Consider the following 14247-nt stretch of genomic DNA (forward strand, 5'->3'; position numbering starts at 1 on the left):
GGGCTAAATTTCTAATGGCCTTATCAATTATTAATTGTAATTATGAACCTATATAAAGGACTAAATGTTAAAAAAAAAAATATATGACATGATTAAATTGTGTGGTGATAAACTACATTCTCTTAATATATGACAGGGACTCAATTTCCATGCATATCTCAAAGGTTTTTCTCAGAAAACCTGCCTGACACAAAATAACTGTATATTGAATAGCTCCTTGTGTGGACACTTCGTTCTGGAATAGTAAGTAGTTGTTCTAGAATAGCTAGACTACTCACAAAATACAGTAATCATAACAGAAAAGTAAATTCACTCTGTTCAGATCAGAGGATCTTTCCTTGGTAATAACTCATTTATATGGAAACAACTTTGCAGGAATGGTTATGCCAGTCAATCTGACTGGCAATATCCAGGCAAAATGTTTTGTCTTTACAAGGGAACAGCACGTGTTACTTCCATTGTAAAGAAGTCAAAGGAAACCTTTCCTATAATTTTCTTGCTACGCTGAATCTCTTCTCCACCATGCTGATGCAAGCATTCTTCTCTAAGACAGTGACTGTCACTAAGAGACCTGACTTTTAACATTAGAAGTGAATCCTGTACATTACTTTTGAATATAGTTCATTATCTCCTTTTTCTTTCAAATTGCTTCTATTTTGCACTGATAATGGGGCTCTCTGGTAACTGAGCTCACCTGTGTCTTTCTACATTACTGCAAGGCACAAAAATATCCAGCTGGAAAGGCTACACTAGAGAAGAAAAGCTTAACCCAGGGTGGTGGTGGGTGGGATGGGACAAGTCCACTATTACTTACCACCATTATCACTGCAAAAATGTAAAGCAGCAACTGCTAGCCAAATTAAAATAAATCCCAGCTGATTTATGGTGTCATATTTAATAGAGTTAGGACACTGGCAAAACCAAAATGTTTTAGGAAAATATTCAGAACTGTTAGAAAATAGGTATTTAAAAACAATACAGAACAAAGAAATGTTTGCTCAAAACCAGTTCCACAGAAATAAATAACAGTATCCTGCATCTCTTCTAATAAGCCTTTTACTTTTCAGGCCTTTTAAGGTTCTTATTGAAATATTACCCGAAACGTCTATAGATGAACCAAAAGACTATCCGACAGAGAATACAAAATGTGAGTAAAGCTGGGACAGAGTAACAGATGAGCAAATTTAATAACTTACAGAAGACTATGCAGTGCATGTAAAAAAGTCACTAAAGGAAACGAATGGACTTTTACTGGGTGGCCTCAGTACTTCTGTTATGCAACAAGCTTTTCACACACAAGATGTCACTAAGCTCACACACCAAAAAAAAAATTACTCAACAAGTCAAGTACTTTAGTCTAAGCACGGTAAAGCCACAGTGATTCACACCAGCTGTGAAACTTAGCCAGCATCTACCAGTAAGATATAGTCCCTCTATGATTCTGTATGTAAGTGGGAAAGACACATATCTGAATTCTTGTAGTATTATTAACGTGATAAATTAGGAAAGTGGAACACGATGTAACAATATATTGGGTTAGGATGCCTACCAGAATTTGCCTCTAAAAACACATAAATCTGCTTGTTGATTGACAACTCAGTCTGTTGGTTCACGCTTTGAAGCAGATTTTTAAAAAGTCTGTAATTAATTCAGCTAGTGAAGGAAGACAAAAAACGATGCCAAGAGCATTCAAATTTCAGCAGAGCTCTGTGTAAGTTTTCTGAAACACATCCTTAATCAGAATCTTAACTATAGAGTTCATATGATTTTCAAACCTATCTCATGTCAAATCACTTTTTGAAAATAAGCAACTAAAACTTTTTAGAGTTCTTTCAGGACCAAAATGTTTACTCCTTCCTTTCCACGCTTCTTGTTCTGATTTGGACTAACTTTTCTGCAATTGGAGGCCATTATACGAATGATGTATCTACAATTCAAAATGTCTAATGAATCTTACCACAATTTAATACTGACTTGATGATATTTATTTTATGGCAAAGGTGTTTAACTTTCATATTATTCATTAAACAAGCTAAAATGACAGTAAGCAAGACATTCTCTGACTGATTTAAATGACATACCGATACTTCCTCTTCTGCTGCAGTATCCATATGGCTGTGAAAACTGGATCTGTCATCATCTTCATCCATATAAACTGGAGGTTCATGAGATGTCATGAAAGTTGAAGGTTTGAAAAGATGTTTATTTAAAGGATGCTGCCGTCTACTTGATGACTACAGTGAAAAAATGATATATTTTTAAAAACATTCCTTGGCTATTATTTAAGTAATCCTTATTGGTAAAACCTTGCCAGAAATTTGCTCTTTTGCACTAAACAGTCTATCATCTTTTCAATTATTTCTACTTAAACCTCTGTATCAGAGCCTCACACAGCTGGAGTTTTTCTCCCCTGTAACAAGTGAATTCAGATGAACAGTGCAACACTTCTTTGGTGCACTTGCTGTATTTTATCGAATGCAGTAAGAAAAAGCCCTTACCATAAAGCCCTACCACTAAACAAATGAGACTGACAACAATAGAAAAACAGAAAATAAAGCTGTTACAATTTTGAAGACTGAGAACTAAAGTGCAAAGATATTTAAAGACTTCCAAGAGTCATGAATGGCGGAAATGTGAAACTAAACAAAGAAGTAGCTTTGCACGGGTCCAAGATCCAAGAGACCAGTCCATACTTAATACTAATCATCAACTTCTTATATTAATTCGTGCCTTGCAAAAATCTAAGTCTAGGCTAATTGTCCAGATCTCTTTCCTAGCCCAGGGAAAGAAAAGGTAATTCATTCCTTTCATAAAAGGTTCCTAAAAGTAAAGGAAGAATTGCTCTCTGAAGATTTTCATTGCCTCTGACTGGAAAAGGAACCTAAAAAACATTAGAAGAGATAAATTACTCCATTAGTGTATGTCTAAAACCTTTCAACTTTAATGCTGTCTGAAGGTGTAGAATGCACGGCAGTTTTAAAATAGATTACTTAAAGGCACTCAGCCCCCATTACGTATTCCCCATGGAAGAATATTAAATATCAAAAAAGAAGAATTTAGGGTGAATGAAACTGACTCAACTTTTTACTTAGCTACTTTCCAGACCAGCATTTTGACATCTTAAATGTCAAATCTTACATTCCTCAATTTAAAGAAAACAGTGTGAATCAAAAAACAGAAGCATGAAAAGTGGGGTTTTTTAGATCATGAGAGAGGCTTGTCTTACACTGTGTCTAGCTTCTGTCACACAGATAAAGCATAAGGAATGTTTGCAGTAAGTTAAGACTTTTTCTTTTTATGCAAGACTTTTTACCCCAAAGGTTCCTCTATCAGTTACAAACCTATTATACTATAATACAACCATTTATCTCTAAAGAGGGATTCAACCTCCAAAGAGGGAACTAGCATTATTACAGTTTTGCACAGCTGTAAACGCAAATAGTACATGAATTATCTTTGATGGAATGTAACTTATGCACACAGAAATGTAACAAGGAATTGAGACTAGCTCCATTCACTCTTCAGGGAAGGGATGAAGTTTGTAGTTAGGATTGGAAGCTGCTATCTCAGATCTGCAGAACTACACTGCATGAAATAAAAATGAACATTTTATTCTAAGACTGATGTACTATCCATTGTGCAGAATTTTTCCACCTGCCTCATGATCACTGATTTCCTGGTTTTTGCTGCTTTTCTGGTTTCCTTTAAGACTTCACACCCCCACCCCCCCAAGTAATTTTGTTTATAAGGTTAGACAGTATTTCAGCTTGAGCTAACACAGTGATCTGAATTTTCTGTTAACAGAAAACAGATCTCCATTCAATAGTAAATCTGGAAATCCAGAAAGGAAAACTAACTGTACTTAAATAGCAGCACTATTATGCATACAGTTGTGACCTAGGAATTTAACTAAGGATTTGAATTCTCTTTTTAACATAAGTCTACTTCTGCTGAAGGATGAACTGAAATGCTACATAAAAGCAGACAGTTAAAATAATCAGTTTTCCTGTGAGAAATGTGTCTTCTGGATTAAGTTTAAAATCAGGTGCACTAATGATATTATATAAGCATTACATTGAAAATGATAAGCCGTAATTGACGAACTGACTAACACAGTCCTAAATCTCCGATTCGGTTTTATTTTCACCAACAGTAGACAAAGGTTATACAGGAAAATAACTGATGCATCCTGTTGAATTTCCTGTATCACTTATCAGAAGAGACATTATGTCATTTGAGCAGATATACATAGTAACTTCAACAGGACATTCACAAACGGAATAGGCTTCTCACCTCCCCAGTAACCATTTAAAAAAAAAACATCCTGGGCAATCCTCATGGAGAAATGCAAGAACCTTCTTGTGAAACATCCCTTTTGATGCAATTACTTACATTAAATGTATCTATGGTTTTTATTCTTCCATAGATACATGCTTGAAGTATAGCATCCAATCTTTATACTTGTATTATTGGCAATTAAGCAGATACTGCAGTTTACAGCGTAAACATGCATACTCAGTATCAAAATAAAGACAAGCACAGTGTAAGCATGACCCAGGCTTCCAAAACCCTTTGAATTTCCTTTCTGTCACATTATGTTATCTGCACTGGAGACTTGAGAACAACTTCAGCCTGTCAATCTGTGCTCTTAGTAGACAGCTATGTTAGCAGACAGAGAGCTCAATTCCCACACATATGCTATTTGTTTGATTTTTGTATCTATCTCCTTTTTTTCTTACGTGGGATACAAATACAAAATGGAGATGTTACCTGAATACAAACCAGGGCACAATGACCTTACTCTTATGACCTGGTAATAAGGATATGACTCGTACTGTGAAAACAGACGTAAGTATTAGATCCGGTCTAAATATAAGCTTAAGAGAAGCCTGCAGGACAGTAACATTACCATCGTAGTATGAGAATGTGAAGAATTTTATAATTTTGGGAAACATGGTTTAGTACAAGGTGTCCCTGCCCATGGCAGGGGGGTTGGAACTAGATGATCTTAAGGTCCTTTCCAACCCAAACCATTCTATGATTCTATAAAAAATGTGTTTCACTCTTGGTTATGCTGTGTTTGTATCCTGAGCAGTGGGGTTAAAGAATTTTATGGATCATTCTTCAAATTAGTGACAAATATGGTTAAAATGTCACACAGGTACTGATAAAGCATTCCCATTACTTCTCAAATACAGTGATCTGCTCCCTGGCAGCATTACTCACATTCCATAGTAACAGTCTTTCCAAATAAGACTAAGAGGAGAGAAGAAAAGACATGTGACTAAGGTCATTTAAAATGGCAAGGTGATACAAAGAATTCAAAGCATTATAATTTTCAGAACTAAATTTTCAACTCCTTTTGAAATTCGCTCCACAGTACAGTAAACTGAACAAAAATTTAGAGCTCTGACACATGAATCTCACCACAGTATTTAAGGTATCAGTGTTTCCAGCTGGGTTTTTTTGGTTCTTCTGCCAAAAAGCGCTTTTCCAATAGACAAGGTGGCAGACAGAGTCATGCCTGCACCTTCCCTGCCTCTGTTTATAGAGCAGAATAGTAGGGTAAAATCCTGGTGAAAGTAAAAAGGCATTATCACGCTGGATGGCAACTGGAAAGCCCCTGATACAAGCACTTGTTGTTTGCAGTACTAGGAGACAACTGGGGATGTGCAACATTCTAAATCATTAAAGATGAGATGTGGTAGATTTTTCTATCAGGCCCCTCTGGCAGTAACTTTTGATCCTGACCTTTCAAGGGACTAAATGGGCAAATTGCATTTTTTTCAGAATCAGTGTAAGGCTTACTCTATTCTTAAACAGAAAACATCATGGACACCTGGATGCAAAAAAGTAGTGTTACAAAACACCATTTTAACAGGTTTTAAAGACACTTGTAAATACAATGGTAACAAAAACACCCAAACAAAACAAACAAAGCCCCCACAGAACCTGAGACTACTCTCTTCAAACATCACTAGTACCCAAGAGTACCTTATTTAAATCAAAATATATGACTGGTCTGAACAGAATTCTAGTACTTTCTGTTGCAAATTAAGAAGATTTCTCAGGTCTATATTCATTCTTTCCTCATCCATTTCAAGATCATGAAAAGCACTGAACTTCAATGGTCATTTCTATGACAATTCTAGTTCAATAACTGTATCTGTTGCAAATCAAAATAAAACATGACGTTTCAGTCATAAGCCTATGCTTGTGCTAGTTCACTTATCCTTAATTTTCTATGTTTTGGTTTTTTTTATTTATTCATATACAACATGAATTACAGGGCTCTTTATTCTCTTCCCACAGGGTTCTCATCCTCTTCTAGATCATGTACCGTACACTTAGGAATGAGAAAAAAGTACACTAAGACCAATCATTCAACCCTGCTAGTTCAGCCTGCAATCTGACTGCTATGTTCTCTTTTCTGACACTTCATGTCCCCAAGATTATCCAAAAGATACATAATTAACACATGTTGATGTAAAACTAGAATAACACCCAACTCACTCTACAGTGCAAATGGCAAAAGCAAAAGATTACTTTATTAAGTAAATAAATACATGCAAGTTGGAACTAGCATGTAAGAAAGCACTAATTACGACTTAAATCTATTGAAGATAGTAATGATTTAGACTCAGTTTGCACGCAAATGAAAACAGAAACACAGAATTTCTCTGCTGTGATCTCACCTTTTTGGAATATAAATATAAGTTTGGAGTTCTTCCTGGAACTGGAATACCAGCTTTAGTCAATTTAATAAAATATTTTTGCACTCTACTGGCAACCTAGAAAAATAACGTGACAATTGAGTGTCAGATGAAATGTAACAGGCCTTCACTTCTAAGTTTTGCAGCATTCCTACATTGGTTCAGAATATAAGAACAAGAAATCCTCATTTTCTACTGTGCAACAAGTACTCTAACTATTATCTGTCTTAAAATATTGCTTTTGTAGTATTTCCAGACACTTCAAAGGCAGACTTCAAAGAAAAAATAGTAGCATTGTTGAAAAGTACACAGGAAATCTAGCAAAAAATCGTGATAGAATGGAATGAATTTCAGTAGTTCGAAATTTGCTGAAGCTAAACTTACTCTTTCTTAACAATGACAGAAAAATCACACAGCATACAGAAAGTATTTCTACATTTTATTTATAAAATAAGCAAGCATGTATTTTTTCAGGTATGGAGGTATACCTGTAAGCATAGATATGATCAGAGATGAGGTAATCTTGTAAAGTGAAATACTTAAGTACTTTTATCTGAAAGCACACAACTGAAACAGAAAAATTAAAATACACTTAAAAAACAGCACATCGGCATTTTTAAGTACTGGTTGAAAGGGTGAAATGATGTCATTCTAAGGGAAAAATCCAAACAAGTCAGATGCAGGTATACTCGATGACTCCATAACTGTGTCCTTTTGTGGATCTCAGCCCCAGTACAGAGCAAATTCTTCTGTCTGTGAGTATTCACATGTCTGCCCATTCTGCAGTATTGAAGTGCAGGAAATTCAGCACTCCAATGTAACTCAACCTGAGAACAGCTGGTGTCACTAACTATATAGAATTAAATGCAAGCTGTCAAAATCTAATCAACAGCTAAATCTGGAAGCTTTGTCATGGGCTTTGGGGCACCTTTAAAATTCTGTATTTGAGATCAAGAGTCACATTATTACTAGTGAAATGCAGGCCTTGCTGTTACATTTTTAAGAAAAACTGATTGCTAATAAGATACTGGATTTCATTTATTGCTATTTAAAAAACCAGACATCTACAAATAAATCTTCAATGAATCTGTATCGACTGCTAAGATGCAGTGACTGACATCACTTTTACCACAGCACAACTCAAGCAATGCCCAAGCAGTCAAATGTTTTTCCTAGACAAATAATTGCTATTGCTTTATTTTTGAACATTATAAAAAATAAACCCTATTTTTTTAATCCCTCAGTTTATGAATTGGGGGGAGTGTTGACAGAAAAAACCCTCAAATTAGAAATAAATCACTTAGATGCTGAAGACAGATCTGGATATACTCTGTTATGAGAACTTCCTAAAAAGCTTTTTTTAAAAAAAAAAAAAAAGTCAAGAAAAGGGATTACTTCTCAAACTGTTTTACTTGTTACCTGCTTTGCTGTTCTATTTCCCAGTTCATCAGCTATTTTCTGCCACCGTCGGGACTCTACTTCCTCTGGTGGATACTTCAAGAGCAATTGTTCAAGTTTTTTCTAAATCAACAAGGAAAAAACACAAATACATCTTTCCTAGTAGCGGTATGAGTTGTCAAAAGATGAGTATCTACATACAGGTGACTGAATTTCTAAGTGCTTTAAACATTATTAGAAAATTTGCTTTTATTCTCATGTATGTTACTACAGCCACAAAATGGAAGAGTTTGCTCTTACCTGTTCCTCTACAGTCCACAGCTGGTTAAAAGTTTCAGGTTTGGTCTCATCACAAAGTCGTCCTCTTATCATCTGCTTAAATACAGTATATAAAATGGAACATGTATTTAGAAAAAGTACAGTTACAATAACTTGATTTTAACCCTTTTCCTTCTTAAGTAAAACCAAAACCAAACAAAAAAAACCCATGAAAACTTGAACTAAATTTTGCCCAAACCCAAAGTTGTCTGATTTGAGTACATGAATAACATTATCACCAATATTAATGTTTGAAGTAACATGTAGGATTATCCACATACCCATATTAAAAAAACCCAAAAAACTATTTTGTAAAATTTTATCTTTCCTTTTGTAACAACTACCTGTGGACGACTGTTTGTAGAACCTTCTGGACCATCACTTAAAGGCAAGACAGAGTACGAAATAGACTCTCCATCCTTCTTGGGATCCAAAGGACTTTTTGGTCTTGCAGGTATACCTACTGTAAGCAACACAAAAAAGGAATTATTAAACCTCCACACTGGTCTTTATCTTCTTGTAACGTATGCCCACTTTCCTTTTACCTTTGTCAAAAATCAGCTTTACTCTCCTACTGTTACGTTTTCGGTTTTTAAATTCCCTCTCAAAGTTTCCAAGGCTAGTGGTGTATTGGTCCCAGGCAATCTCAGGGAGTTGAACAACTCTCTGAGGATATGGAAGACCCATATCAACCTGAAAAAAGAAGAATAAGAAATGAAAAGCAATATTTGATGTAACTGCTGTCTATCCAACAAAAAATTACAAATCCTGAAAGATTATGAAAACTGACACTGCTTTTTAGCTAACAGCAGAATTCAAAATCAGAATTTTTCAAGTGCTATACAGCACACAGTCTTTTTAAGGAGATGTCTTTTAAAAATAATACACAACAGTGCACATAAAATATGCAGCGGCACGGTCAATGATGGCTTATTGAGCATAAATCTTTAAAGCATGTATTTCACAGTTGAAATCAGTTGACTTCAGTCAGTCATTCAACTATATTCTTCTGACTTCCAAATCCTGTTACTGTGTATCTTTTGTTTTGTTTAAACATATTGTTTGCCCAGGATCTGTACCTTTTTTAACACAGGAAACGGTAAGATTCGGAGTTTCATCATCTGATAAACCTAACCTGTATTTTACACCGCTTTCCTTGTCTTCTGCCTAAAACACAGCTGTTGCAAAACTCAGCACTTTGATATTCAAAGGTCAACCTTATGAATATCATTCTTTTGAGACAAAACTACATCAGATACCTCCAATTATCAACAGTATGTCCCTGTACAACGATTATCAAATGGAACACTATTACATCATGCATGCTATTAACTCATCTCAAAATCTAATGGAAAGACAACTACTGAAACCAATGGGCTTACATCAGATCTCTCTTTAAACCTAGATGTCAACAAACTTAGGAGAAGAGCGCCATAAAACACTTATTCTTCACTGAAATATAACATGCTACCAGACTAGAAGGTCAAGCACGTTTGCCAGTGGTAGATGTGGCAGCAAGAACACATTCAAGCTTTAAGCATTTTTCAGTATCCCTGTTACTAGTCTTTATTAAAGCTTCAAAATAAAGTGTTTCCTAATCAAAATTAATTCTCCTCAATATTATAGAATCACAGAATGGTTTGGGTTGGAAAGGACCTTAAGATCATCTAGTTCCAACCCCCCTGCCATGAGCAAGGACACCACACACTAAACTATGTTGCCCAAGGCTCTGTCCAGCCTGGCCTTGAACTCCTCCAGGGTTGAAGCATTCACAACTTCCTTGGGCAACCCATTCCAGTGCCTCACCACCCTCACTGTGAAGAACTTCTTCCTTATATCTAACCTAAAGTTCCCCTGTTTAAGTTTAAAGCCATTACCCCTTGTCCTACCACTACAGTCCCTAATGAAGAGTCCCTCCCCAGCATCCTTGTAGGCCCCCTTCAGATATTGGAAGGCTGCTCTGAGGTCTCCACGCAGCCTTCTCTTTTCCAGGCTGAACAGCCCCAACTTTCTCAGCCTGTCTTCATACAGGAGGTGCTCCAGTCCTCGTATTGTCCTCGTGGCCTCCTCTGGACTTGCTCCAACAGCTCCATGTCCTTTTTATGTTGAGGACACCAGAACTGGACACAATACTCCAAGTGAGGTCAGAACTCAGGTATATTTTCTAGCACTCATTTTGGTTTCAAGTTAAGAACTACATTTCCTGCTCTTCAAAACGTACCCTATCAACTTACACTCATAGCACAAGTTTCTTTAATGAGAAAGTTATGAATTCTTAATCTGACGCTTTATATGAACTACTTCCAGTCACCTGTAGGTTCCAGGTTGTCTTAAAATGCCTACACTACAATTAGAAATCTAAAGATTATATTTCTATGTACCAAAAAAAGGAATGAAAGCATATCTAATAAAACCATTGCAGACCCACGTCTTACAGATTTAGTAAGAAAACAAAGAGCAACATTTGCTCAGCAGATAAAGAATTTTAAACTCAATGTTTATGCAAGTATATACAGAACTCCAATTTCTATAGATGATGAATTACTAGTTATTAAAAAAAAGAACCACCTCCAAGTAAGACTTAAGAAAAGCCCATTGAAATACCTTCTTCTGGAGTCTCTCCACAAATCCAATAGGATCTTTCAGCGCTTCTCTCTGGTGTCTGCCTAAACTTTCAAGGTCTTGAACTGCTTGAGTACGTTGAGCCTCGAGTACAGCAATCGTCTGTAACAGTCTCTGATAACTACAGAGACAAAGGAAAATGTCTCACTAAATTCATCTTTAAAATGTGACACCACCCCCCATCTAAATACTAGCCATGATTACCTACTAGAACCTACCAGATTTCACAGCTTATCTGAAACAGTTCATAGACATTTTTACTGAATTATATAAAAAAATCATATCAAATCTATTTTGAGTAGTAGGTGAGTTTATATAAACCCAGTAAAAACAAACAAACAAACAAAAAAACAACACACAGTGATTTCTTTTAAATGCAAATTCTATGCTAGCTAGAACAGTATGGTATCAGAGACAACCTAATTCATGTTCTCAATAGCTATGACCAACAACCTTTGCTTACAAAGGTAATAAACCAAATCAACCAACCAAAAAAAAAAAAAAAAAAAAACACCAACCCAAACCCAAAAAAAACCAACAATTTTTTTTTTTTTTTTTTTTTTTACTTAAAAATCTGCTTCCTTCTACACCAATACAAATGACTCTATCATAGAATTTTAACATTTCACTCAACCACCCACAGGGTGGACAGGAATGTCTTAGAAACTGCATCTATCATTTCACAGAAGCCTCACCTTACAGCAGAATGTAAGAATCATTTATAAAATGTAACAATAAACCAAGAGATAAGTAATTTGCAAAATAAACACATACAAAGCAGACTCCTCTAAGAATACACAAGTTAAATGAAAATGTCAGCCTTCCCTCAAACCTGCTGTCTCAGATTCACACTCAATCTTGATTGTCTATTTAACAGATATATTTGAGAGTCACTGATGTGACTATCATACCTTACCCAACAATGTATGTTTCCCAAACTGTTTTCTATAAAGCTAAGTCAGAGTCAGGAAATAATACTATTTTGTAACACAGCCTTTAAAAACGGGTTACTGCATTTAATACCTTTTATTAGCATTACACTCAGAGTTGTCCACTTCAGTTTCTGAATCATATAGTCACCCATGGCCTCCTTGTTGCAAATTACTGTATATCAACTTTTTTCATGCATGTTTTCTGACATTTAATATTACAACTGTACATTAGTTCAGCACAAAACACAACCTAATGTATAATAAAATCAGATAAGATCTATTCACTACTACAGTAAATTTTCTTTCTATTCCCTTATTGCTTAAACAAAGACAAGCCTAACACAATGAATTCCACATGCATTACAGAAACGATCCAGAGGTTACTAAGCTAATGGAAGTTTTTCAATTTACTGCACTGGTAATTGGGCAAGGCTTTAAGTGGAGGGACATAAACAGGCTGAAGGCAAAATACAGGCTTTGTACTATCAAATACTGAAGTTTCTACCTAGACATTAAACTGCTGCCTCCCCATGAAAAAGAGTAATTTTCTTTCCACTCAATTATAATATTTGAAAACATAAAACATAACCATATGTTCTCAAGTTTGAAACAAAAATACTGAGCTTGTTTAAAAACAGTAGGATACAATTATGTTATGAATTCATTATTATTTAGATTTGTCTGCACATATTCAAGGTTATACACAACTAAATCCTAAAATGCTTGTTAAATAGGCCATTGATACTGGAACAGTAGAGGAGTATTTTCAGTACTGAAAGTTGTGCTTCAGTTTCTTCTAAACAAAGTAATTTCACATGAAGGAAGATAATTAATGGGGCTATTCTTGAACCAGTGAAAAATGAACTCAGAAATAACTTACAAACATAGTGATGGCACATCAAAACTGGCCTGAGACAGTATCACAGATCAGAGTGTTACAGGCTTACAGGAATCACCGTATGTGAAATTAAGATCTCAGTTTTTACCAATAACAGCTGATCGTGTTGCCTAGCTTTGTGCTGGGCAGGATCTGTCCATGCTCAGGTGGATTGACAGAACTTCCTATGCAGAAGCCTGCCTTGCATGCTCCAGAGAAATGAAACATAGGCAGGCTGCTAACGCATTTGGTGTAGGTGCAGCTGTAACAACTCAGAAGAGCTGAATGATATCTGGGGAGATGATTTAACCTGGACAACAGAAAGCCTTTCTCTATCAGCAGGGGGCAAAGCTCCTATACAAGACTCTGCAGTTACCCCTAGTCATGGTAACAGAGGCTTAGTAGCACGCACAAAAATCTGCATTTAAGATTAAGTTCATTAAATACCTGCCTTTCTTTTCTTGAGCCATTTGACTTCATTTATTCATTATTTCAGTAATTGCTTTTCCAAATGAAAGAAAATAATAATTTTATTTAAAAACCTACATACATAGAAGAAAAAAAAAAAGGCAACCAAATGTTGGCGATTCCAATGAAATACTAATTTAATGATGATAATCATGTGTAAAGTGGAGGAAGAAATCATCTTAATGAAGTGGCCTTAAACAATTAAGTCTGAATGGATAGAGAAGAAATTACATTTTGGGAGAAATAACAAACCAAACAAGAACACTGAACTCTAATTACTTCCCTCATTAAAACATTCACGTGACCTCACTGAAGCAATCACTGACTTGAACATAAAGGGTTCAGAAAAGATACCTCTGGTCTTCATGAAAATACATACAGTATTAGAAAAATGTGAGGATCATTCAAAAACATGCCCTGTGATGTTGATCTGTGCCTATACAGGACTATTATCATGAAATAATTCAAGAGAGAAAAGGGGGGATTTGAACAAGCTGTTCAGACAAAAAGATTTCCTAGCACTCTTTTTAACTCTGCTAAAGAAAAGTATTATCTTGGAGCTATTTACTTTAACATACATATTCAGTTCATATGAATGAATATATTCTGAAAGCCAGGAATAAGACTGCAATTTTATCAAATGAATATCAGAAGTACTGAAATGCACCAAAATGTGTATTTTGGAGTCTTACATTGCAAGAAAAACCTGAAAATACTAATCCTGAAATGCATAGTTTGCTTAGTCCGTATTCAGGTGCTTCAGATTTGCTGCACTGTCTCCAAACCATTGCATTCCCTTTTACATTCCAACATGACTTTCTAACTGACTGTCTTATAATATGGCTACATATGTTCTTTTAAGTTTTGAACCACTACTGTTTTCACATGATTTTACAGGCTTTTAGTTCTCTGGCCCTAC

The 14247-nt window shown here is 35.5% G+C and overlaps 1 protein-coding gene across 1 annotated transcript in view; it reads right to left on the reverse strand.

The window, feature by feature from the left end:
- Window positions 1–14247, reverse strand: part of ZZZ3 (zinc finger, ZZ-type containing 3) — a 33760-nt gene that overhangs the window by 6100 nt on the left and 13413 nt on the right. The window contains exons 2-8 of the mRNA XM_010015452.1: window positions 11034–11172; window positions 8975–9122; window positions 8774–8892; window positions 8412–8483; window positions 8133–8234; window positions 6696–6791; window positions 2082–2234 (exon numbers count right to left, since the gene is read on the reverse strand). Of these exons, the coding sequence (XP_010013754.1) occupies window positions 2082–2234; window positions 6696–6791; window positions 8133–8234; window positions 8412–8483; window positions 8774–8892; window positions 8975–9122; window positions 11034–11172 (829 nt within the window). The remainder of the gene's footprint in view (window positions 1–2081; window positions 2235–6695; window positions 6792–8132; window positions 8235–8411; window positions 8484–8773; window positions 8893–8974; window positions 9123–11033; window positions 11173–14247) is intronic.

The sequence above is a fragment of the Nestor notabilis genome, unplaced genomic scaffold (genome assembly GCF_000696875.1).
Source record: "Nestor notabilis isolate BGI_N333 unplaced genomic scaffold, ASM69687v1 scaffold7295, whole genome shotgun sequence".
Taxonomy (NCBI): domain Eukaryota; kingdom Metazoa; phylum Chordata; class Aves; order Psittaciformes; family Psittacidae; genus Nestor; species Nestor notabilis.